Source organism: Myxocyprinus asiaticus, chromosome 8 (genome assembly GCF_019703515.2).
Source record: "Myxocyprinus asiaticus isolate MX2 ecotype Aquarium Trade chromosome 8, UBuf_Myxa_2, whole genome shotgun sequence".
Lineage (NCBI taxonomy): Eukaryota > Metazoa > Chordata > Actinopteri > Cypriniformes > Catostomidae > Myxocyprinus > Myxocyprinus asiaticus.
The window spans coordinates 52,083,719-52,110,315 of record NC_059351.1 but is presented as its reverse complement, the minus strand read 5'-3'; the positions used below and the strand labels follow the sequence as shown (position 1 = coordinate 52,110,315).

Below are 26,597 nucleotides of genomic sequence, written 5' to 3'. Positions count from 1 at the left end.
ATGAATAAGGACATACTACCATGTTGGCATACTGTATAGTAGAGAAGTATTTGATTTCGTATGCAGAGTTGGTGAAAGGAAAATTTACTAGAAAAATTCAGTTAAAGGGTTAGTTCAACCAAAAATGAAAAAAAAAAAAAAAAAAAATGTCATAATTTACTCACCCTCGTGTTGTTCCAAACCTGTAAGATTTTCGTTCATCTTCGGAACACAAATGAAGATTTTTTTTTTTTTTATGAAATCTGAGAGCTTTCTGTCCCTCCATTGACAGCTACGCAACTACCATTTTGACGCTTCAAAAAGTTCATAAAGAGATTGTAAAACTAATCCATATGAATTGAGTGGTTTAGTCCAAATTTTCTGAAGAGACTTGATTGCTTTGTATGATGAACAGCTTGAATTTAGTCTTGATCAGCGAACATAAACAGAAGCTCAACCAAACCTGCTTGACGCACGAGAATGAATCTCATTGTCAGAGGCATCTCCCGTTTACCACAACTGATGTGTGAGTTGATGAATGGTTATATGTGAATAAAAGCCTAAATTCAATCTGTTCATCATATAAAGCGATCGAGTCTCTTCAGAAAATTTGGACTAAACCACTCAATTCATATGGATTAGTTTTACACTGCAAAAAATACTTTTCTTTGTATTTTTGTTTTGTTTCCAGTCCAAATATCTAAAAATTCTTAAATCAAGATGCATTTACTAGACAAGTACATTGACATAAGATATTGTCTTGTTTTCTGAAAAAAAAAGTTTTTGCTTAAAACAAAATTATCTGCCAATGGGGTAAGAAAAATAATCTTGTTTCCATTTGATTTTTTTGTCTTACCCATTTGCAGATAATTTAGCTTTTTTGAGAAAAACTCACTTAATTTTTTATTTTTTTCAGAAAACAAGACATATTACTTATCTAGTAAATGCATCCTGATTTAAGAATTTTTAGATATTTGGACTGGAAACAAGACAAAAAATCATTTTTTGCAGTGTACAATCTCTTTATGAACTTTTTGAAGCGTCAAATTGGTAGTTGCGTGGACTGTCAATGGAGGGACAGAAATCTCTCAAATTTCATAAAATTATCTTAATTTGTGTTTTGAAGATGAACGGAAGTTTTATGGGTTTGGAACAACATGAGGACGAGTAATTACTGACAGAATTTTCATTTTTGGGTGAACTATCCCTTTAAAATATAGCTGTGATTTTTGTCTCTTACAGTGGTGAAGAAGAGGTTTCCCAATGTGTCCAGAGGAGCTTTGGGGATTGCAGTGAATTCTAAGCTGGGGGTAACTGAGACCGCTTGAAAAAAAATAAAGTTAATTTTTTGAAATTTAAAGTATGTTCCTTGCTTGATTTTTATTCAAATGTGTTACATACATGTTCACATTTTAGACATCAAATAAAGATTTTCTTCAAATGTTACGTGTGTGTATTTTCTTGTATTGAAATATATGGAGGGCAAAATATATTTTTTTACCGTATGGGTGGCCATACAATCTCCATCTCGCTGGACGAGTTGAGATTACTCTGTGTTCAACCGAACACTCTAATGGATCCGAAGGAGACCGCCGAGCAATTCGCATCTTCATCCGTTTGCCTACAGAAGTGAATAGATTAAAGATTTCTCTTCCATCTTCAATCAAGTCGACATTTCTGAGTTCTCCGCCAGCCCACCGAGAATCAACAGCCGTACCGCCCGCCGACAGAGGAAACGGCCTCCCGTCATCACCCGAGCCTCAAGGAACCGAGTCTGAGTTAAAGGACGGAGGAAAACACATTCTACCTGTGTCCTCATGCGATTCAAGTAAGAGGTTACGTCTGGGCAGAGATAGAATATTATAGTGTGCTATTCTTGTGTTTCAAGGTTTTTGCTTGTACAGTTTACAGACCGCCATGTCCGCTAATTATTAATACTCAGGGTATTAATTATCACAAATTTGTTTTGCTGTATTATGGTCCAACCAGATTGGACTGTTGTGCAGTTTCGCCATCGCGGGTGAGACAGCAGCTGAGTTCATCCATTAAAGAGTCAAATAACGCGGGACTGTTTACGAGCGTCCACCGCGTCTCTGAGCGATGAACTAAACAGCTGCTTTCTCTCCCACGATCGCAAAATCGGCTTTAGAGCCGTCACTTCTCTTTCTCTCGTACTAACCACACACACACGCACGCACGCGACCCCTCACAAACATTCTGGCACACATTTTTGGCTCGTGGATAGCTTAATGCTAAAGCCCAGCTTTGTCCCTAAGCTATCTTACAAGCGGATAAACGCTGTAACTGGTAGACGCCATTGACTGGTTTCTCTCCGCCCCCATTCGCAGTCATATTCCCTGGCCGGAAGTCTCGCGTGACATACTCTCCACGAGAGTCAAGTCCGCCATTTTGTGCGTGTCCCTCCTTATACACACACACCCACCCACACACCCACACCCACCCACCCACACCCACACCCCCCCACACCCACACCCCTTATGTGTTATAGGATTATTTTTTTATTTCCATATCTAATCATATCACTGTTTAGTTTGTAGTTGTAAGTCGGAAGTTTATTGACTGCATTGTATTAATTATTAATTGATATTACTGCATAAATAAACTTTGTTTATATTACAAAGGTAAGTGTTTTGGTTTGTTTTGCATACGCCTGTGTCATGCTGACGGGATGTCAGTGCTCGGATTCAAACCTTCATTCATTGTTTTTTTCCCGAAAATCGATATTCTTCGGATGTCGATTTTCCTAAGAAAACAATCTAATATTGAGACTGTTTTAATATTCGGTTATTAGTCCCTGATTCCAGGGTGGTGCCCCGTCAATGTTAATCCTTATTAATATTCTATTGATTTTTGATAATTGATAATTATCTTTGATGATTGTTGAATTTGAATGATCAATAAGCTTGTGTTAATTTTAATTAATGTTTCATCGATATTAACAATTAACGACTATCTCTGATAATTGTTGATTTAAAGGATTAAAAAAGCTAACATTGATTCTCATCAATGTTCTATTGATTTTAATAATTAATAATTATCTTTGATAATTATTAATTATTGCTAATAACCAAACTTGCTCCTAAACGTAGCCCACTACATTTACTGGAGCCCCATATGAGGTTTTAATGAGTTAGCTTCAATTAATTAATTTAAATATGAATTAATAATTAAAGAAATAATTGTTAATAATTTCTGATAGTAACACTGATCTAAACAACCAGTAAAGTCCTACATAATAATTGGTGCCTCGTGTGAGGAATCCTACATCCCAGTTCTGTCACAGTGTGTATGCATAAGAATCCAAAGTAATAACTTGAATCATTACTTCAAAGTTTGGTTCTGTTTGACAATTTACTTCTCACAACTTGCCAAACATAAGCCAGTGTGGTGTGAAAGTGCTCTTAAGAGTGAATTAGGGGTTGGTAAATTTACTATAGTCTGCTTAAAATCTGCTGTTGTTGTTATTTATCTCCTAACGCTTTCATCTAAATGTTACAGAGAGGTGCCAAGTCACTACATTGACATCCACCAAAGAGAGAACTTCTAGGGAGGTACTCTAACTAAAAGCCAGCACTCATTATCCTGGAGACCACAGCTCTTCTGTGAAGACTGATGAAGCGATGGAGAACATTTATGAAAATGACGAACACAAAAACTGCATCAAGTCCAATGAGAGAGATGCAGGTACAGAAGATACACTATATTGCCAAAAGTATTCGCTCATCTGCCTTTAGACGCATATGAACTTAAGTGGCATCCCATTCTTAATCCATAGGGTTTAATATGACGTCGGCCCACCCTTTGCAGCTATAACAGCTTCAACTCTTCTGGGAAGGCTTTCCACAAGGTTTAAGAGTGTGTTTATGGGAATTTTTGACCATTCTTCCAGAAGCGCATTTGTGAGGTCAGACACTGATGTTGGACGAGAAGGCCTGGCTCGCAGTCTTTGCTCTAATTCATCCCAAAGGTGCTCTATCGGGTTGAGGTCAGGACTCTGTGCAGGCCAGTCAAGTTCTTCCACACCAAACTCGCTCATCCATGTCTTTATGGACCTTGCTTTGTGCACTGGTGCGCAGTCATGTTAGAACAGGAAGGGGCCATCCCCAAACTGTTCCCACAAAGTTGGGAGCATGGAATCGTCCAAAATCTCTTGGTATGCTGAAGCATTCAGAGTTCCTTTCACTGGAACTTAGGGGCCAAGCCCAGCTCCTGAAAAACAACCCCACACCATAATTCCCCCTCCACCAAACTTCACAGTTGGCACAATGCAGTCAGACAAGTACCGTTCTCCTGGCAACCGCCAAACCCAGACTCGTCCATCAGATTGCCAGATGGAGAAGCGTGATTCGTCACTCCAGAGAACGCATCTCCACTGCTCTAGAGTCCAGTGGCGGCATGCTTTACACCACTGCATCCGATGCTTTGCATTGCACTTGGTGATGTATGGCTTGGATGCAGCTGCTCGGCCATGGAAACCCATTCCATGAAGCTCTCTACGCACTGTTCTTGAGCTAATCTGAAGGCCACATGAACTTTGGAGGTCTGTAGCGATTGACTCTGCAGAAAGTTGGCGACCTCTGCACACTATGCGCCTCAGCATCCGCTGGCCCCGCTCTGTCATTTTACGTGGCCTACCACTTCGTGGCTGAGTTGCTGTCATTCCCAATCGCTTCCACTTTGTTATAATACCACTGACAGTTGACTGTGGAATATTTAGTAGCGAGGAAATTTCACGACTGGACTTGTTGCACAGGTGGCATCCTATCACAGTACCACGCTGGAATTCACTGAGCTCCTGAGAGCGGCCCATTCTTTCACAAATGTTTGTAGAAGCAGTCTGCATGCCTAGGTGCTTCATTTTATACACCTGTGGCCATGGAAGTGATTGGAACACCTGAATTCAATTATTTGGATGGGTGAGCGAATACTTTTGGCAATATAGTGTATGTACACTAATAAGGACACAATTGAAAGCAAAAGCTCGACATTTCGGTAAGCACTGAATTTAGTGTTAACCAGAGTTAATGTCACATAATAACAAATATCTGAGGATTAGTTAAATGTTGCTTCATGGGTAATGTGTATGAAGATACTGAAAACCCTTATTTCTTTTAAGCGATGATATAAATTATAGGTGACTTGAAACTTTGTTCTAATAATATGGAGTTAACTGTTATTTTGTGTGTTTTGTCCATGTTTTACAGGTGGAAATAGATGTTTTGTGCTGAGCACAGTGAGTCTTGGACTCATGTGTGTTTTATTGGTGATCGGCATCATTGTGCAACGTCACAAACTCACGGCAGAGCGAGACCTGTTGAAGATGAGTTATATGGACATAGTAAAAGAGTACAACCAAACTATAAGCAGGTTGCAGGTGAATTACAGTGATCAAACTATTGCAAAAGATCGATTGCAGAGCAGCTTCAACTCTTTAAATCAGACGAATCTGGAGTTGGAGACCAGCATCAACAGTCTAACTGCTGAGAAAAACCAGTTACAGAGAAACTACGACTCTTTGAATCAGAAGAAACTGGAGTTGGAGACCAGCATTAACAGTCTAACTGCTGAGAAAAACCAGTTACAGAGAAACTACGACTCTTTGAATCAGAAGAAACTGGAGTTGGAGACCAGCATCAACAGTCTAACTGCTGAGAAAAACCAGTTACAGAGAAACTACGACTCTTTGAATCAGAAGAAACTGGAGTTGGAAAGCAAGATCAACTCTTCGTGTGACGAACATAAGAAAAAACAAGGTTAGTACAAATCAGTTTCTGTGTAGTTCCTTTTTCTTGTGTGTGTGTATATATATATATATATATATATATATATATATATATATATATATATATATATTAGACAGTATATGCAATGTTAAATAAGTACATTTAAGTTTTGTGAATTCTTCTGTTTGTGGATGTGGTTAGTTTGGTTCTTCATATCCAGTGAGGAGAAGAGCTGGTCTGACAGCAGACAGTACTGCAGGGATCATGGTGGAGATCTCGTTATTATCAACACTGAAGAGAAACAGGTAGAGTTTGTGTGTGTTAGAAAACAACAGAGAAGGGAATAGGGCTGGGCGATAAAACAATCTTGATATTTATCGCGATAAACACCACGATATCGATGATAAGCTTTTGAGTAATTTTCGATTTTGAGCCAGTGTTCTACATCTAGACGATCAGGTGCATGTTGCTAAAAATGCAAGCTGTTCGACTTTCTTATCGTACATTTCCACTGCTGTGAGCAAGCGCTTTCAATTCCTTCCTCTGAAAGTGGATTGTAGAATTGACAGCAGCACGGGGCACGCGGTTCCCTAGCGTTGGGAGTGGTTTTGAGTGGATTTCTCAACGCAGCCTCAGACTGTATGAAGCTGCTGTTCCCGCTACGCCAGTCACCGCGTTCTGGGTCCGGACCCCCGATTGATTCCATCCGGACAGCAAGACATCAGGACGACGGTTGCACCCTCTCATCATCTCTAGTGAGCAGCGTGACAAGACAACAGTGCTGCTTTCATCATATCTGATCTTTCTGCGCTGTATTCTTGAATATTTTTCTCTAGCACTGAAACACGCTTAACTGATGCCCTGTCCCGCTCTTCACATGTTTCCTCTTTTCCCCGCATGTGAGTAGACCTGAGGCAGGTGTTTCCAGAGCGCCTTTAGACCATAAAGTATTTTCTTTCTAAATTTAGTTTTATTAATCAGCATGTTACAAGCCTTTAATAATAAACAAATAGATTTCTGTTCTAATTTTGTGAAATTATTCAGATGTTATTATCACTTTAATGAAAATATAAAAGTGGTCCATTCAGACTTCTATATTTTCTAAATTTTCTCTCAGGAGATACCCCTGAACCCCCATACAGTATCATTCCTCAGTCACAAGGGCTTCTATGCCCCCATACTTGGGTATCTGAATGTAAAAATATATATACTGTCATTATGATTCAAAATGAACAGATCATCTTTTACCATTCATATCCAACTGCACTCGATTGATAAACTATAAAATATTGTGATATTTTAATAGAAGATCCCTCAGACACCACTGCTTTGGCTGTCTCTGGGCCCCCAGTGCAGTTTTGTTTAGACTATTTTGACTGTTTAGGATTTTTTTCTTCTCTTTTTCGTCTGCCAACTTGGAAATTAAAAAAAATTACAATGTGCAAATGTGAATGTATATCGTGATAAATATCGATATCAAATTATATGAAAAAGAATATTGTGATAATATTTTTGGCCATATCGCCCAGCCCTAGAAGGGAATCACATTAATTTCCTGTTTTACACACAGAGGAACATCAGTTCATTGGAGAAGGGGAGAGTGTGGATTGGTTTGTCTGACATCGAGAAAGAGGGCGACATGAAATGGGTGGATAATTCACCACTGACTAAAGGGTAAGTGCTGAACCTCTCACAGAATACAGATGTGTAGAGGTGTATATATGTTTTTTTATTTCCTTGTTCTTATTTCATGGTTTCTGAATAAATAAATACTTTAGGGCTATTTCGATCCTGAAGGGAATCTGATTACATATTATTCAGGTTTTGGAACACAAATGAGCCAAATGACAGTCTAGGGAATGAGGACTGTGTTGAAGTGAATACTTCAGAATCCTCCCTGAACAACTGGAATGATCTCCCATGCTCAGAGAAGAGAAAATGGATTTGTGAGAATTAGGTTTGATCCCCGGAGGCAACTGTGTTTGTGTTTATGTTTGTGTCTTTTTGTTTAAGTTTTCATTAAATAATACTTTGATGGTTCATCTGGTTCCTGCCTCCTCCTTTCCCCTTTTCGTTTTGGGTAAACTATCCCTTTAATCTTGTGGTAGTAACCTGAACAGCGTGCAGCTCTTCATGAACTGTGAAAACTTTGCCTTGATAATCGCCTCGCTCAGATACTATAACCATTAAAGTGGAATGTGACACACATGGCGAAGTGGTGTGTTATGCCAAAGAAACAATTTAAATTGTTCATGTTTACTGCCAAGTGCATCTCATTTATTTATAAAAACTAGCAGTTGTGCATAGACAGAACAATGGGCGGAGATTTGCTTAAACCCTATTCGGACGGGATTAGTTTTATATGGGGATGCTGTTTTTTGTTGGGAAAATTAGAAGACACAAGGGCATAATTTTGTGGTTGGAGCAGAGGGAATGGTGTAAATTGTGTTGAGGATTGTATGTTGTTCAGACACTGCATCCCCGTGTTTCACAACATATTTTCCGGAAGGACAAATACAATTTCATCATGTGAAGGGATTGTCCACATTGTCCACAGAGTGTTATACAGGATTACAGGCTTGCTATGTCACCAGTTCTGTTTTTTTTTTTTTTTTAGACAGATATTCCAATCAATTTCTTCCAATAATCCCAGATACAATATATGATCATGTTTAATATTCCCTGCATAAATAATCAGCACAGCTAAATACATTTTCTGATGGTCAGTTACGCATAACAGCAGTATATAAATTCAGTATACACACCCATCTCTGCGATTTATGCAGACATCTTTTATCCTGTGCAAATCGATGGTAAACATCACAGATGTTCGCAGTAATAATTTCTTTACAAACCTATGTTCGGAAAACTATTTCCATTATGTGATTTTGTCTATATACTGTAAGCTAAATTCTACAGCAGAGCTAATTTCATTATTTATAAACTTCTTTAATGATATAAAGTTTCTTTTTTACTTTTCTGTAGTTTCCCCAAATCAAGAGTGGATGTTAGGATTTTTTTAAACTTGTTAGAGGAAAATGTAAAATTGTCATAATTGCCATAATACAGTGACAACATCCTATTTCTCATAGGGTGAATCCGGTAATCTGGGCCATTGGGTGATGTGACACCTGACCTATGATGTGTTCATTTTTTGTCTATCACAAACAGGTCTATATTATCATGTGTCTCAGTTGTTGGTCTGATGTATTGAGATGACAATCACCATAAATTAACACAAGTGCAAAGTACCAGATTACCCTAATTCACCCTATTATTCTGATATTGTGTCTGTCTGTTAATAAACTTCTTTTCTGATTTTTTCAAAATAAGTTCAATAGTCAATGTGCTTTTGTAAACTGTCACTATTACCAAAGTTATAAACTCATAAAAAATATATTTTTGTGTCTATTTCATGTTTGATTTTCTAACACACATTAACACACCCATCTCTGAGATCATCATATAAAGTATCCACCTTATTTTGCAACACGGAAGTAAGCAGAGGCTGCATTTCCGGTGAATGTGAAAATGTTCCGCTGGCATTGACCGCAATGTAAATTACTAGAAGGTTATAATACCAGAATCTAGTGATATGGGCTTATTAACTTTCACACAACCACAGGATGTACAGCAGAATTATGTGCCAATGTCGGATAATTTTCTAACATCAGTATTTATAGTAAAAGAGTAAGAAAATCATTCACTTGTTGCTGTGATGTTGCACTGAAGAGACGGTAATAAAATCTGCTTCTTTCTTTACCGAGATTGTGACGATGCAGTGTTTCTTGTCTCCATGTAAACCTCCACTCATATGTACCTGCATAACCTCCAATGATGCCTTTATTTATTTATTTCCAAAGACGATGTTTCATAAGCCATGCTGAATATAAGATCTGCGTGTCTGTTTACTATACACCGCTAAGAAAGAGCGAATGCTCTCTATCAATAAAGGAGAGTAAAATGCATTTATTTTTTTGTCAAGATGAAACAAGATGCAGTTTTGGTGCAAAGAAAGTTGAAGCAGAATTTTCCCAGCAGCTTTCTCGTCTCTGCTGGTTGTGTAAAGTTTGTGGAGGCGTGTCAGGTGGTGCAGAGGACTGTCCGTGTCATCGCCAGATTTAATTCTGCCAGTGCAACAGTGTGTGATAAAACAATGACAAAATGCAATAAATGGTAAAACCATATGTGCTCAAAACCAATGAGTTTATGAAAATCGTAATTAATGATAATAATATGTCTACATTTAGTGCCAGCCTGTAATATGAAGCAGCATAATGTAGTATTTTTGTATCGCTAAAATAGTTGGAAGTGGCTTATATCAGAAGTGGTCCACATTCAAGGTTGATAATGGCAGCGCCCTAGTTACGCTGAAAAATAAGGTGGATAAAATGGTGACAATCACAGAAGTCAGTAGAGCACTTTGGAACCATCATAGCCTAGCGATTTTAGAAATTACTGTCAATTAAAAAATTAACTCAGGGGGGCCTGGGTAGTTGAGTGAGTACTGACGCTGACTATCACCCCTGGAGTCGCGAGTTCGAATCCAGGGCGTGCTGAGTGACTCCAGTCAGGTCTCCTAAGCAACCAAATTGGCCCGGTTGCTAGGGAGGGTAGAGTCACATGGGGTAACCTCCTCGTGGTCGCTATAATGTGGTTCTCGCTCTCGGTGGGGCGTGTGGTGAGTTGTGTGTGGATGCCACGGAGAATAGCGTGAAGCTTCCACACGCGCTGTCTCCGCGGTAATGCGCTCAACAAGCCACGTGATAAGATGCACGGATTGACGGTCTCAGACGCAGAGGCAACTGAGATTCATCCTCCGCCACACGGATTGAGGCGAGTCACTATGCCACCATGAGGACTTAGTGACGTAGGGAAACACCGAAATCTCCAAAACGGTTGGCCAAAATTACAACCAAAGTACATATTTCAAATCAGCAGTAAAATCTGACAACAATGGTATCATAAATTGTGCTTTCTCACCTCAGATTAGGGATCGGGGGATCGATCCTAAAGTATCGATACTTCTGATACTGCTGTTAGGGTTAGGGTTTAAACTAAGGATATTATTATTATTTGGTTACCATGAACAAGAGCAATAATCTTCAAAGTTAAATAAAAGTATTAGGTTATATTAGCAAATACTTGTGCAGGATGGGAACTATTTCTTCTTCCGCTCATCTTAACATGCATACTGAAAGACACAAGCAGACAATTTTTGCACTGTCACAAGACTCGTTCAAACAAGAGGGATCAGTGCCTTGAAGAGGTAATGATAGAAAATCAGAGAAACAGCTTCTGGAGTAAATTCACACATATTTTTTTGTTTTACCAATGTAAAAGAGGAGGCGAGAAGCAGCTTTCCTTGTTAAGGAAAGGATTTATTTTTCCCTCTTTGCAGCACAAATTTCCAGTTTCACTTTAAGCACTAAGTTTAAGAACTATCACACACTGCTTCACAAATAAACTCTCATTACTAAAATCTTTGCTCTGGCTCGGCTCTGTCGTGTCCAGTCTCTCTCCCCGACTAAGTGCTGTGTGGCTCTATTTATGCCGCTCTCCCCATGCTCACTGAAATTAGAGACAGGTGTTAGACATAATTTAGCTCAGGTGTAGCGCCCTTACCGCTTTCTCTCTCTCCGGAGAGATGCTTGACCACGCCCCCGCTGCCACATATCCACACCGCCCGACTCAGGCCGGGGCAGCATCCGGCCTGCCTACCACTCCCCCCCATTCCTGGAAAGGAAGTCGGCGACAGCCATCTGCATCCCCGGTCTGTGGACCACCTTGAACTTAAACGGCTGAAGAGCCAGATACCAACGGGTGATCCGGGCGTTAGTATCTTTCATGCGGTGGAGCCACTGGAGTGGGGCGTGATCCGAGCAGAGGGTGAAGGCCCGCCCCAGCAGGTAGTATCGGAGAGTGAGGACCGCCCACTTGATGGTGAGCCACTCCTTTTCCACGGTGCTGTACTTAGTTTCCCTTAACGAGAGCTTACGGCTAATGTACAGCACCGGGCGCTCCTCCCCCTCCACCACCTGCGAGAGTACGGCCCCCAGCCCCCTGTCTGAAGCATCTGTCTGTAAAACAAAAGAGAGAGAAGTCAGGTGAATGTAAAAGCGGCCCCCCGCAAAGTGCAGCTTTAACTTGCGTGAACGCCTGCTGACACTGCTCCGTCCACTGGACCGGATCTGGAGCTCCCTTTTTAGTGAGATCAGTCAGCGGGCTGGTGACGTCCGAATAATTAGGTACGGACCTTCTATAATAGCCAGCCAGCCCCAGGAACTGTCTCACCCCCTTTTTGGTCTTGGGTCTCGGGCAGGTCGCAATCACCGCTGTCTTGTCAATTTGGGGACGCACCTGCCTGTGGCCCAAGTGGAACCCCAGATACCGTACCTCCACCCATCCAATCGCGCACTTCTTCGGATTCACTGTGAGTCCCGCTCGGCGCAGCGATCTCAGAACCGCCCTCAGATGTTGCATATGCCGCTGCCAATCATTGCTATAAATGATGATGTCATCTAAATAGGCAGCGGCGTAAGCTGAATGCGGTCTGAGGATTCGGTCCATGAGACGCTGAAACGTAGCCGGGGCTCCAAACAAACCGAATGGAAGTGTCACAAATTGGTGTAATCCAAACGGTGTGGAGAAGGTGGTTTTCTCACAGGAAATTGGTGTCAAGGGGATCTGCCAATAACCCTTCGTCAAATCCAATGTCGAATAAAAACGAGCAGTGCCCAACCGATTGAGCAACTCATCAACGCGAGGCATTGGATAAGCATCAAATTTAGACACCGCGTTGACTTTTCTATAATCCACATAGAATCGCACAGACCCGTCGCTCTTAGGCACTAGAACAACTGGGCTGGACCAATCACTGTGGGATTCTTCTATTACCCCCATATCAAGCATCGCATCCAATTCTTCCCGAACAATTTTCTTCTTGTGTTCGGGTAGTCAATAGGGGCAGCTACGTACCACGACCCCCGGCTCGGTCTCGATGTGGTGATGGATGAGGTTTGTACGTCCCGGTAGAGGGGAGAACACATCTGCAAACTCCTGTTGCAACCTAGCAACCTCCACGAGTTGGCTCGGTGAGAAGTGGTCTCCGTAAATGACTGGGGTGAACTGTTTATGTTTTGAACTCACCTCCGGTCCGAGCTCCGCCTTCTCGGGAACTACCGTAGCCAACGTCATGGGAACCGCCTCCCTCCACAATTTCAGGAGATTGAGGTGGTATATTTGACGAGCGTCCCCTCTATCGGTTCGTTTAACCTCATAATCGAGATCTCCCACTCGTCGTGTGACCTCAAAGGGTCCTTGCCACTTGGTGAGTAATTTAGAGCTCAATGTGGGAAGCAATACAAGTACTTTATCTCCTGGTGCAAATTCTCTTAGCTGAGTTCCCCGTCATACAGTCAGCACTGTCGTTCTTGAGCTTGGAGCAAATTCTCCTGTGTTAGTTGCCCCAAAGTGTGGAGTTTTGCTCGAAGATCAAGAACATACTGAATTTCATTTTTACTGTTTGAAGGTCCCTCCTCCCAGGCCTCTCGCAATACATCAAGCACGCCGCGTGGGCGTCGCCCATACAGCAGCTCGAATGGGGAGAAGCCAGTGGAGGCTTGCGGGACCTCTCGTACTGCAAATAACAGAGGGTCGTGCCATTTATCCCAATTTCTAGAATCATCGTGCACGATCTTACGAATCATGTTTTTGAGGGTTTTATTAAATCGTTCCACCAGGCCATCCGTTTGAGGATGGTATACACTGGTGCGAAACGATTTAATATTTAAAAAATCGTACAGTTCGCGTAGTGTCCGTGACATAAATGTTGTGCCCTGATTGGTGAGGATTTCTTTCGGAATCCCCACCCGGGAGATTATTTTGAAGAGTGCCTCCGCAACACTGCGTGCTGAGATGTTGCGAAGAGGCACTGCTTCCGGATATTGTGTTGCATAGTCCACTAGGACCAATACAAAGTGATGTCCATGTGCTGACCGTTCTAATGGCCCGACAAGGTCCATTCCAATTCTCTCAAAGGGAACCTCGATCAGAGGGAGAGGGCGCAATGGCGCTTTTGGGGTGGCCGGTGGGTTAACCAGCTGGCATTTGCGGCATTCCGCACACCACCTGCGGACATCGCCACCAATGCCCGGCCAATAGAAACGGGCTATTAGATGGTTCAGTGTTTTCCTTTCTCCTAGGTGACCCGCCATGGGATTATAATGAGCCGCCTGGAATACCATTTCCCGACGGCTCCTTGGAATCAAAAGTTGGGTTGTATCCTCTTTGGTCCAAGTGTCCTGTGTCACTCGATACAACCACTCATTTATAATTGCAAAATAGGGGTATGAAAGGGCGATGTCAGGCTGGAGTCGTTGACCATCGATGACTCTCACTTGGTCAAAGGCGTGTTTGAGGGTTTCATCTCGCGACTGCTCCAAAGGGAAATCCCCATCAGGGAATTCCCTGAGAAGGGGAGGGGCTGCAGCCTCTCCACCTCTCTCGTCATTATGACGTGGAGCTGTCGAGGACGGCCCCGGCTCCGCCTCCCCTGCCAGAGCATCACACATCATACATCTCCCTATTTTCGCACAGGACCCATCCGTGCAAATTCCCTTTAATAAAACTCTAAAATCAGGCCAATCAGTCCCCAAAATCAGTGGATGGGTGAGGCGGGAACTAACTGCGGCCTCCACTCTATGCTTTTTCCCCCGAAATTTAATTGTCAGGGTCACCACCGGATACTTGTGAATATCCCCGTGTACACATTTCACCTTCACCGTTTTAGTTGTGACCAATGCCTCGGGTTGAACCAGGCGTTGGTGGATAATGGTTTGATTACAACCGGTGTCCACCAACGCTTGGTGAGTACCCCCCTTGACACTTACCGGCATCCGGTACGCTCCGGCCCGGTCGGGGGCAGCCTGTGGGAGGTCAGAGACCCGCACCACCATCCCCAGCTCCATCAGATGGCACTGATCTCGGAAGTGGCTCGGGTCTCCACACCTCCAGCAGGCCGGCCCAGGCGCTATGCCCGCACTTGCGTCGGCAGGCGCCCCCCCCCCCGAGGGGGAGAGCGGCGGGGCATTGGAGTAGGGGAAGGTGTCGCCTCCCACACCCGGGGAAATGGTCTCAGGGGCTGAGGACCTCCTCGTCTGCATGGGGCAGGAATGGGACCTGGAGAGAGAGTAGAACGAGAGCAGAGAGGGGAGGGGGAAGAAACAGAGGGAGGAGAGAAAATGTAGGAGGGCTCTTCCGCCCTCGGGATCGCCGCCATGTGGTCCTCCGCAAGTCGGATAGCTTCCTCCAACTACGCCGGGCGGTGGCACTGGACCCACTCCGCCATCCCTTTTGGCAGTCGATCTGTGAACTGTTCCAGTACCACCTGGTCGATAATTCCCTGGACGTCGCGATCCCCCGCTAGCAGCCATCTTCGGCAGGCATCACGGAGCCACTGGGCAAAGGCAAACTGGCGGTCGGAGCTCTCCAACTTCAAGCTCCGGAAGAGTTGATGACTTTCCTCCGGAGTGCGACCAACCCGTTGCAAGATGGCTCTTTTTAAATCTCCGTAGGCCAGGAGGCTCGTCTCTGGCAGTTGTTGAGCCGCGAGCTGGGCTTCCCCGGACAATAGTGGGATCAGTCGGGCTGCCCATTGGCCGAGCGGCCAGCCCCAGATCTTGGCGGTCCGCTCAAACAAATCCAGGAAGGCCTCAGGGTCGTCCGCCGCCCCCATTTTCTGTAATGCTGGCGGGGGTAACGGCGTGGGAGTGTCCGGGGTCACGGCTGAGGACGCCTCCTGGCTGAGGAGGCTCCGGATCGCCTGCCGGTCCTCGGCTTGAGCATGCAGGAGCTCGACAAACCGACGGTCTTGATCTTGTCAGAGCTCAAGCAGCGTCTGTTGGTGGCTCTGATGTAGGCTGGCGAGGGCTTGGAGGATCTCTGCCAACTGGGAGGACTCTACGGAATGACCTCCATCCATCTTCGACCCAAACTTCAATCCTGGGTTTTGGCACCAGTGTAAAAGAGGAGGCGAGAAGCAGCTTTCCTTGTTAAGGTAAGGATTTATTTTTTCCCTCTTTGCAGCACAAATTTCCAGTTTCACTTTAAGCACTAAGTTTAAGAACTATCACACACTGCTTCACAAATAAACTCTCATTACTAAAATCTTTGCTCTGGCTTGGCTCTGTCGTGTCCAGTCTCTCTCCCCGACTAAGTGCTGTGTGGCTCTATTTATGCCGCTCTCCCCGTGCTCACTGAAATTAGAGACAGGTGTTAGACATAATTTAGCTCAGGTGTAGCGCCCTTACCACTTTCTCTCTCTCCAGAGAGATGCTTGACCACGCCCCCGCTGCCACAAATCACTAGTGAAAAGTTTGCAATTGAATGTGTTTCTTGCAATATATATTGACCTGTTTCATGTGGTCACAATAAAACAAAACGCATGTGATGATCCCATCTTTATGAACATATGTGCTCATGAAGAATGCACAGAAAACCACCAGGACGATATGCAAATATAACTGGAGTTGAACTTTTATTATGTTTTACTGATGTTATCATGCATTTCAAAAGTGCCTCTTTGGAGTGTAGTTAATTTAAAAAATATATGCAACAGTATTTTCCATATCAACGTGTTGTGTAAAATATGATTAATATGTTTACATTTTAATCTGGTGCCGTGAATAAAGTCTGTGCTTCATAATCTTATGATGAGCTGTTTATTGACTAACATTACTCTATACACGTTAAATATACTGTATATTGACATTATAGTTTATTTATTTCTTACAATGTGTTAGAATTATCACATACCTCTACTACAATTATACAGTCTGGGTGTTATGAAGTTTAAGTTGTCAGTTGTAGGAATTGTAATATTTATTTGGTAGAGGCTATTTGCACTAAATGTAAATAATTTTAGATGCTATTTGTAGTCCTAATTAAATACTAACATACAGTATAAGGGTATCACTGCAATCTGCTGTACTGGGTAGATTGCTTACAAATGACACAACAAAAAATGCAATCAGTTACGCAGTCTCGCATATTACATTATGGGGGTTAATCTTATCCGATTACTTTTGGATTACTTCCAACCTAACTCTGTTATTTGTGTTTATGTTTGAGTTTAATAGGTATTTCGTATGGGAGTTTTTTTAGATATATGGTCAGGTTTCCGGGGTGCATTACATAAACGATGTCACGCAATTTTGCAATTTTGCAATTTTGCAATTTTGCAAATGCCATCCATGTGTGGTAAGAGATCAGACCAGTTATATTTAAGAATGAAAGCCACAAAAACGGCCTCAAAGTTATTACTAAAGCAAAAGTGCATTCATTAACATTTTTGAAGCTGAGTACAAAAGCAATTCATGGAACTAAAACTAATGTTACAGCGCCAGTGCAGCTAGTTTATATTGTGATTTGTGAATATGAAATTATGTGAATTTGCCATATCTAATAATGAGTATCAGGTCTGTGTGCAATTTCACAACCCTCCCCCTCTCTTTTGAAAACACTTGAAGAGTTACTGAACATATGTGGTAGGTAGGCTGATTTAGAGTGGAAAATGTAAAAGTAAAAATAAATAAATAAATAAATAAATCACAGTGATCAGTACATTATGAATATTTTACTGCTGTTGATTATTATTATTATTGATTATATTATCATGTAATATATAAAAAGTAACTGCAGTCCGATATTGAGTATTTTAAATTGTAATTTAATCCAATTGCAAGATCTTGATTTTCATAATCTGCTTACATAATCCAGATTACATGTAATATGTTACTACTCAGCACTGACCATAACCTGACAGAACTCTGTATGTTTGAAATGAATGTGGGGTGCACTTTTTTAACTAATTTAACTGGCTTGTAGTGCAAATAATGTCAGAGTAATTTTCCTCAAAAGGTCATGTTAAGTAAAAATTCTACATTTATGAAAGCTCTACAATATAAAAAAAAAAAGGTCAGCAAAATACAGTAGTTCCTGTTTTTTGGTGAGTGAAGTGCGCAGTTCTACTGTAAATATCTGTACATATCAGCTACGATGAGTTCATTGACTCTTGTTGGTTATCTGTTGGTACCGTAATCCCACAAATAGCTAAACTCAATTTCTTTTCTTTGTAATTTTTTTAATTAAAACACTAAAGTGTATTTGATTGAATAATTGATTATTATTTCTATAAATTCAATTAAATTCAAATCAAATCACTTTTATTGTCACACAACCATATACATAATTGCAATAGTGTGTGAAATTCTTGGGTGCAGTTCCGAGCAACATAGCAGTTGTGACAGTAATGAGACATATACCAATTTACAATAAACATCAGATTTACACAACACAATTTAAAGTCTAATATACACATAATTACACACAACACAATATACAAATAATAATATACAATGTACAGTATACAATACACACAATATAGATACACATTATTCAATAAAAAAAATAGTATATATAGTATATATAAAATATACAGTAGGTTGTATTGACATTCAGGCTGTCGGTTGATAGTAAGTTGCCAGTGTGTTGTTAAGAGAGAATATAATTTATGATAATAAGATTAATAAAGTGCAGTGCTGATGTATATTGATTGTGAGAGATCAAGAGTTCAGAAGTCTGATTGCTTGGGGGAAGAAGCTATCATGGAGTCGGCTGGTGCGGGTCCTGATGCTGCGATACCGCCTGCCTGATGGTAGCAGTGAGAACAGCCCATGGCTGATGATCCTCCGAGCTTTTTTCACACACCGCCTGGTATATATGTCCTGGAGGGAGGGAAGCTCACCTCCGATGATGTGTCTGGCAGTTCGCACCACCCTTTGCAGTGCTTTGCGGTTGTGGGCTGTGCTATCGCCGTACCAGGCGGAGATGCAGCCAGTCAGGATGCTCTCTACAGTGCAGGTGTACAACCGTGTGAGGATGTGGTGGTTCATTCCAAACTTCCTCAGCCGTCTCAGGAAGAAGAGGCGTTGATGAGCCTTCTTCACAACGACTTCAGTGTGGACAGACTATGTGAGTTCCTCAGTGATGTGGACACCCAGGAACTTGAAGCTGCTGACTCTCTCCACTGGTGCTCCATTGATGGTGATGGGACTGTGTTCTCTGTCTTTTCTCCTGAAGTCCACCACAAGCTCCTTTGTCTTACTGACGTTGAGGGAGATGTTGTGCTCCTGACACCAGTGTGTCAGAGTGTGCACCTCCTCTCTGTAGGCTGTTTCATCGTTGTCAGTGATCAGACCTACCACCGTCGTATCATCAGCAAACTTAATGATGGCATTGGAGCTGTTTGTTGCCACACAGTCATGTGTGTACAGAGAATACAGGAGTGGGCTGAGAACACAGCCCTGTGGGGCTCCAGTGTTGAGGGTCAGTGAGGAGGAGATGTTGCTACCCATTCTAACCACCTGGCGTCTGCTTGACAGGAAGTCCAGGATCCAGCTGCACAGCGAGCTGTTCAAGCCCAGAGCTTGGAGGGCACTATGGTGTTGAATGCTGAGCTGTAGTCTGCAAACAGCATTCTCACATAAGTGTTCCTTTTTTCCAGGTGGGAGAGAGCAGTGTGTATTGTAGATGCAATGGCATCATCAGTGGAGCGGTTGTTGCGGTAAGCAACTGCAATGGGTCAAGAGAGAAAGGCAGCACAGAGCAGATGTAATCTCTGATTAGTCTCTCAAAGCATTTGCTGATGATGGGGGTCAGAGCAACAGGACGCCAGTTATTTAAGCAAGTTATTTTTGATTGTTTTGGAACAGGCACAATGATGGACATTTTAAAGCATGTGTGGACTACAGACAAGGAGAGGGAAAGGTTGAAAATGTCTGTAAAAACACCAGCCAGTTGGTTCGCACATGCTCTGATGACGCGGCATGCCGTCTGGACCCTCGGCTTTACGGATATTCACCCGTCGGAAGGATCGGGTTACATCCGCTGCAGAGACGGAGAGTGAACTAACCTCTGTAGCTTCTGCCGCGAGAGCTCTCTCTGCGAGGGCGGTGTTATTTCCCTCGAAACGAGCATAAAAAGTATTTAGCTCATCCATTCAATATTATGTGCGTTTACTGCCAGTTTTGGGCTCATTGTTCAAAAAATACACAAAAGCAATAAAAGAAAGACTGATGTAGGCATGAATTGTACTTAAGAAAGCACTCAACATGTGATTTTTTTATTTTTTTTTAAATCAGCTGTATTTTTTAAATGAACTGCACTGAAGTCTAAACATCAGCAGTATGTAAATTCTAGGGAGGTACTCTAAATAAAAGCCAGCACTCATTATCCTGGAGACCACAGCTCTTCTGTAAAGACTGATGAAGCGATGGAGAACATTTATGAAAATGACGAACACAAAAACTGCATCAAGTCCAATGAGAGAGACGCAGGTACAGAAGATAAGGACACAATTGAAAGTCAAAAGCTGAGTTTCATCCAGACTGAAGCAAAAGCTCGACATTTCGGTAAGCACTGAATTTAGTGTTAACCAGAGTTAATGTCACATAATAACAAATATCTGAGGATTAGTTAAATGTTGCTTCATGGGTAATGTGTATGAAGATACTGAAAACCCTTATTTCTTTTAAGCGATGATATAAATTATAGGTGACTTGAAACTTTGTTCTAATAATATGGAGTTAACTGTTATTTTGTGTGTTTTGTCCATGTTTTACAGGTGGAAATAGACGTTTTGTGCTGAGCACAGTGAGTCTTGGACTCATGTGTGTTTTATTGGTGATCGGCATCATTGTGCAACATCACAAACTCACGGCAGAGCGAGACCTGTTGAAGATGAGTTATATGGACATAGTAAAAGAGTACAACCAAACTATAAGCAGGTTGCAGGTGAATTACAGTGATCAAACTATTGCAAAAGATCGATTGCAGAGCAGCTTCAACTCTTTAAATCAGACGAATCTGGAGTTGGAGACCAGCATCAACAGTCTAACTGCTGAGAAAAACCAGTTACAGAGAAACTACGACTCTTTGAATCAGAAGAAACTGGAGTTGGAGACCAGCATTAACAGTCTAACTGCTGAGAAAAACCAGTTACAGAGAAACTACGACTCTTTGAATCAGAAGAAACTGGAGTTGGAAAGCAAGATCAACTCTTCGTGTGACGAACATAAGAAAAAACAAGGTTAGTACAAATCAGTTTCTGTGTAGTTCCTTTTTCTTGTGTGTGTGTATATATATATATATATATATATATATATATATATATATATATATATATATATATATATATTAGACAGTATATGCAATGTTAAATAAGTACATTTAAGTTTTGTGAATTCTTCTGTTTGTGGATGTGGTTAGTTTGGTTCTTCATATCCAGTGAGGAGAAGAGCTGGTCTGACAGCAGACAGTACTGCAGGGATCATGGTGGAGATCTCGTTATTATCAACACTGAAGAGAAACAGGTAGAGTTTGTGTGTGTTAGAAAACAACAGAGAAGGGAATAGGGCTGGGCGATAAAACAATCTTGATATTTATCGCGATAAACACCACGATATCGATGATAAGCTTTTGAGTAATTTTCGATTTTGAGCCAGTGTTCTACATCTAGACGATCAGGTGCATGTTGCTAAAAATGCAAGCAGTTCGACTTTCTTATCGTACATTTCCACTGCTGTGAGCAAGCGCTTTCAATTCCTTCCTCTGAAAGTGGATTGTAGAATTGACAGCAGCACGGGGCACGCGGTTCCCTAGCGTTGGGAGTGGTTTTGAGTGGATTTCTCAACGCAGCCTCAGACTGTATGAAGCTGCTGTTCCCGCTACGCCAGTCACCGCGTTCTGGGTCCGGACCCCCGATTGATTCCATCTGGACAGCAAGACATCAGGACGACGGTTGCACCCTCTCATCATCTCTAGTGAGCAGCGTGACAAGACAACAGTGCTGCTTTCATCGTATCTGATCTTTCTGCGCTGTATTCTTGAATATTTTTCTCTAGCACTGAAACACACTTCACTGATGCCCTATCCCGCTCCTCACATGTTTCCTCTTTTCCCCGCATGTGAGTAGACCTGAGGCAGGTGTTTCCAGAGCGCCTTTAGACCATAAAGTATTTTCTTTCTAAATTTAGTTTTATTAATCAGCATGTTACAAGCCTTTAATAATAAACAAATAGATTTCTGTTCTAATTTTGTGAAATTATTCAGATGTTATTATCACTTTAATGAAAATATAAAAATGGTCCATTCAGACTTCTATATTTTCTAAATTTTCTCTCAGGAGTTACCCCTGAACCCCCATACAGTATCATTCCTCAGTCACAAGGGCTTCTATGCCCCCATACTTGGGTATCTGAATGTAAAAATATATATACTGTCATTATGATTCAAAATGAACAGATCATCTTTTACCATTCATATCCAACTGCACTCGATTGATAAACTATAAAATATTGTGATATTTTAATAGAAGATCCCTCAGACACCACTGCTTTGGCTGTCTCTGGGCCCCCAGTGCAGTTTTGTTTAGACTATTTTGACTGTTTAGGATTTTTTTCTTCTCTTTTTCGTCTGCCAACTTGGAAATTAAAAAAAATTGCAATGTGCAAATGTGAATGTATATCGTGATAAATATCGATATCAAATTATATGAAAAAGAATATTGTGATAATATTTTTGGCCATATCGCCCAGCCCTAGAAGGGAATCACATTAATTTCCTGTTTTACACACAGAGGTACATCAGTTCATTGGAGAAGGGGAGAGTGTGGATTGGTTTGTCTGACATCGAGAAAGAGGGCAATATGAAATGGGTGGATAATTCACCACTGACTAAAGGGTAAGTGCTGAACCTCTCACAGAATACAGATGTGTAGAGGTGTATATATGTTTTTTTATTTCCTTGTTCTTATTTCATGGTTTCTGAATAAATAAATACTTTAGGGCTATTTCGATCCTGAAGAGAATCTGATTACATATTATTCAGGTTTTGGAACACAAATGAGCCAAATGACAGTCTAGGGAATGAGGACTGTGTTGAAGTGCTTTCTTCAAAATCCTCCCTGAACAACTGGAATGATCTCCCATGCTCAGAGAAGAGAAGATGGATTTGTGAGAATTAGGTTTGATCCCCGGAGGCAACTGTGTTTGTGTTTATGTTTGTGTCTTTTTGTTTAAGTTTTCATTAAATAATACTTTGATGGTTCATCTGGTTCCTGCCTCCTCCTTTCCCCTTTTCGTTTTGGGTAAACTATCCCTTTAATCTTGTGGTAGTAACCTGAACAGCGTGCAGCTCTTCATGAACTGTGAAAACTTTGCCTTGATAATCGCCTCGCTCAGATACTATAACCATTAAAGTGGAATGTGACACACATGGCGAAGTGGTGTGTTATGCCAAAGAAACAATTTAAATTGTTCATGTTTACTGCCAAGTGCATCTCATTTATTTATAAAAACTAGCAGTTGTGCATAGACAGAACAATGGGCGGAGATTTGCTTAAACCCTATTCGGACGGGATTAGTTTTATATGGGGATGCTGTTTTTTGTTGGGAAAATTAGAAGACACAAGGGCATAATTTTGTGGTTGGAGCAGAGGGAATGGTGTAAATTGTGTTGAGGATTGTATGTTGTTCAGACACTGCATCCCCGTGTTTCACAACATATTTTCCGGAAGGACAAATACAATTTCATCATGTGAAGGGATTGTCCACATTGTCCACAGAGTGTTATACAGGATTACAGGCTTGCTATGTCACCAGTTCTGTTTTTTTTTTTTTTAGACAGATATTCCAATCAATTTCTTCCAATAATCCCAGATACAATATATGATCATGTTTTCCCTTCATAAATAATCAGCACAGCTAAATACATTTTCTGACGGTCAGTTACGCATAACAGCAGTATATAAATTCAGTATACACACCCATCTCTGCGATTTATGCAGACATCTTTTATCCTGTGCAAATTGATGGTAAACATCACAGATGTTCGCAGTAATAATTTCTTTACAAACCTATGTTCGGAAAACTATTTCCATTATGTGATTTTGTCTATATACTGTAAGCTAAATTCTACAGCAGAGCTAATTTCATTATTTATAAACTTCTTTAATGATATAAAGTTTCTTTTTTACTTTTCTGTAGTTTCCCCAAATCAAGAGTGGATGTTAGGATTTTTTTAAACTTGTTAGAGGAAAATGTAAAATTGTCATAATTGCCATAATACAGTGACAACATCCTATTTCTCATAGGGTGAATCCGGTAATCTGGGTACCAGATTACCCTAATTCACCCTATTATTCTGATATTGTGTCTGTCTGTTAATAAACTTATTTTCTGATTTTTTCAAAATAAGTTCAATAGTCAATGTGCTTTTGTAAACTGTCACTATTACCAAAGTTATAAACTCATAAAAAATATATTTTTGTGTCTATTTCATGTTTGATTTTCTAACACACATTAACACACCCATCTCTGAGATCATCATATAAAGTATCCACCTTATTTTGCAACGCGGAAGTAAGCAGAGGCTGCATTTCCGGTGAATGTGAAAATGTTCCGCTGGCATTGACCGCAATGTAAATTACTAGAAGGTTATAATACCAGAATCTAGTGATATGGGCTTATTAACTTTCACACAACCACAGGATGTACAGCAGAATTATGTGCCAATGTCGGATAATTTTCTAACATCAGTATTTATAGTAAAAGAGTAAGAAAATCATTCACTTGTTGCTGTGATGTTGCACTGAAGAGACGGTAATAAAATCTGCTTCTTTCTTTACCGAGATTGTGACAATGCAGTGTTTCTTGTCTCCATGTAAACCTCCACTCATATGTACCTGCATAACCTCCAATGATGCCTTTATTTATTTATTTCCAAAGACGATGTTTCATAAGCCATGTTGAATGTGTGATCTGCGTGTCTGTTTACTATACACCGCTAAGAAAGAGAGAATGCTCTCTATCAATAACGGAGAGTAAAATGCATTTATTTTTTTTGTCAAGATGAAACAAGATGCAGTTTTGGTGCAAAGAAAGTTGAAGCAGCATTTTCCCGGCAGCTTTCTCGTCTCTGCTGGTTGTGTAAAGTTTGTGGAGGCGTGTCAGGTGGTGCAGAGGACTGTCCGTGTCATCGCCAGATTAAATTCTGCCAGTGCAACAGTGTGTGATAAAACAATGACAAAATGCAATAAATGGTAAAACCACATGTGCTCAAAACCAATGAGTTTATGAAAATCGTAATTAATGATAATAATATGTCGACATTTAGTGCCAGCCTGTAATATGAAGCAGCATAATGTAGTATTTTTGTATCGCTAAAATAGTTGGAAGTGGCTTATATCAGAAGTGGTCCACATTCAAGGTTGATAATGGCAGCGCCCTAGTTACGCTGAAAAATAAGGTGGATAAAATGGTGACAATCACAGAAGTCAGTAGAGCACTTTGGAACCATCATAGCCTAGCGATTTTAGAAATTACTGTCAATTAAAAAATTAACTCAGGGGGGCCTGGGTAGTTGAGCAAGTACTGACGCTGACTATCACCCCTGGAGTCGCGAGTTCGAATCCAGGGCGTGCTGAGTGACTCCAGTCAGGTCTCCTAAGCAACCAAATTGGCCCGGTTGCTAGGGAGGGTAGAGTCACATGGGGTAACCACCTCGTGGTCGCTATAATGTGGTTCTCGCTCTCGGTTGGGCGTGTGGTGAGTTGTGTGTGGATGCCACGGAGAATAGCGTGAAGCATCCACACGCGCTGTCTCCGCGGTAATGCGCTCAACAAGCCACGTGATAAGATGCACGGATTGACGGTCTCAGACGCAGAGGCAACTGAGATTCATCCTCCGCCACACGGATTGAGGCGAGTCACTATGCCACCATGAGGACTTAGTGACGTAGGGAAAAACCGAAATCTCCAAAACGGTTGGCCAAAATTACAACCAAAGTACATATTTCAAATCAGCAGTAAAATCTGACAACAATGGTATCATAAATTGTGCTTTCTCACCTCAGATTAGGGATGGGGGATCGATCCTAAAGTATCGATACTTCTGATACTGCTGTTAGGGTTAGGGTTTAAACTAAGGATATTATTATTATTTGGTTACCATGAACAAGAGCAATAATCTTCAAAGTTAAATAAAAGTATTAGGTTATATTAGCAAATACTTGTGCAGGATGGGAACTATTTCTTCTTCCGCTCATCTTAACATGCATACTGAAAGACACAAGCAGACAATTTTTGCACTGTCACAAGACTCATTCAAACAAGAGGGATCAGTGCCTTGAAGAGATAATGATAGAAAATCAGAGAAACAGCTTCTGGAGTAAATTCACACAAATTTTTTGTTTTACCAATGTAAAAGAGGAGGCAAGAAGCAGCTTTCCTTGTTAAGGTAAGGATTTATTTTTTCCCTCTTTGCAGCACAAATTTCCAGTTTCACTTTAAGCACTAAGTTTAAGAACTATCACACACTGCTTCACAAATAAACTCTCATTACTAAAATCTTTGCTCTGGCTCGGCTCTGTCGTGTCCAGTCTCTCTCCCCGACTAAGTGCTGTGTGGCTCTATTTATGCCGCTCTCCCCATGCTCACTGAAATTAGAGACAGGTGTTAGACATAATTTAGCTCAGGTGTAGCACCCTTACCGCTTTCTCTCTCTCCGGAGAGATGCTTGACCACGCCCCCGCTGCCACATATCCACACCGCCCGACTCAGGCCGGGGCGGCATCCGGCCTGCCTACCACTACCCCCCATTCCTGGAAAGGAAGTCGGCGACAGCCATCTGCGTCCCCGGTCTGTGGACCACCTTGAACTTAAACAGCTGAAGAGCCAGATGCCAACGGGTGATCCGGGCGTTAGTATCTTTCATGCGGTGGAGCCACTGGAGTGGGGTGTGATCCGAGCAGAGGGTG

General features: G+C 41.5%; 2 protein-coding genes across 4 annotated transcripts in view; both read left to right on the top strand.

Moving 5' to 3' along the window:
- Window positions 1–3,569: 3,569 nt before the first annotated feature.
- LOC127444723 (CD209 antigen-like) overlaps window positions 3,570–26,597 on the top strand; it is a 35,600-nt gene continuing 12,572 nt past the window's right edge. The window contains exons 1-5 of one of the 2 annotated variants that reach the window (XR_007897876.1): window positions 3,570–3,684; window positions 5,205–5,753; window positions 5,925–6,028; window positions 7,294–7,397; window positions 7,545–8,321. Coding sequence is in view for 1 of the 2 variants with exons in the window: in XM_051704285.1 (XP_051560245.1) it covers window positions 3,621–3,684; window positions 5,205–5,753; window positions 5,925–6,028; window positions 7,294–7,397; window positions 7,545–7,680 (957 nt within the window). In the remaining variant the exon portion in view is untranslated. Of the gene's footprint in view, window positions 3,685–5,204; window positions 5,754–5,924; window positions 6,029–7,293; window positions 7,398–7,544; window positions 8,340–26,597 lie in introns of those variants that run through there. The other variant, XM_051704285.1, reaches the window with a different exon arrangement.
- The window catches only part of LOC127444721 (C-type lectin domain family 4 member E-like), a 71,815-nt gene continuing 65,213 nt past the window's right edge, over window positions 19,996–26,597 (top strand). The window contains exons 1-5 of one of the 2 annotated variants that reach the window (XM_051704279.1): window positions 20,003–20,194; window positions 20,407–20,871; window positions 21,051–21,154; window positions 22,420–22,523; window positions 22,671–24,102. In XM_051704279.1, the coding sequence (XP_051560239.1) occupies window positions 20,056–20,194; window positions 20,407–20,871; window positions 21,051–21,154; window positions 22,420–22,523; window positions 22,671–22,806 (948 nt within the window). In that variant the 5' untranslated portion in view covers window positions 20,003–20,055 and the 3' untranslated portion in view covers window positions 22,807–24,102. Of the gene's footprint in view, window positions 20,195–20,406; window positions 20,872–21,050; window positions 21,155–22,419; window positions 22,524–22,670; window positions 24,103–26,597 lie in introns of those variants that run through there. The other variant, XM_051704276.1, reaches the window with a different exon arrangement.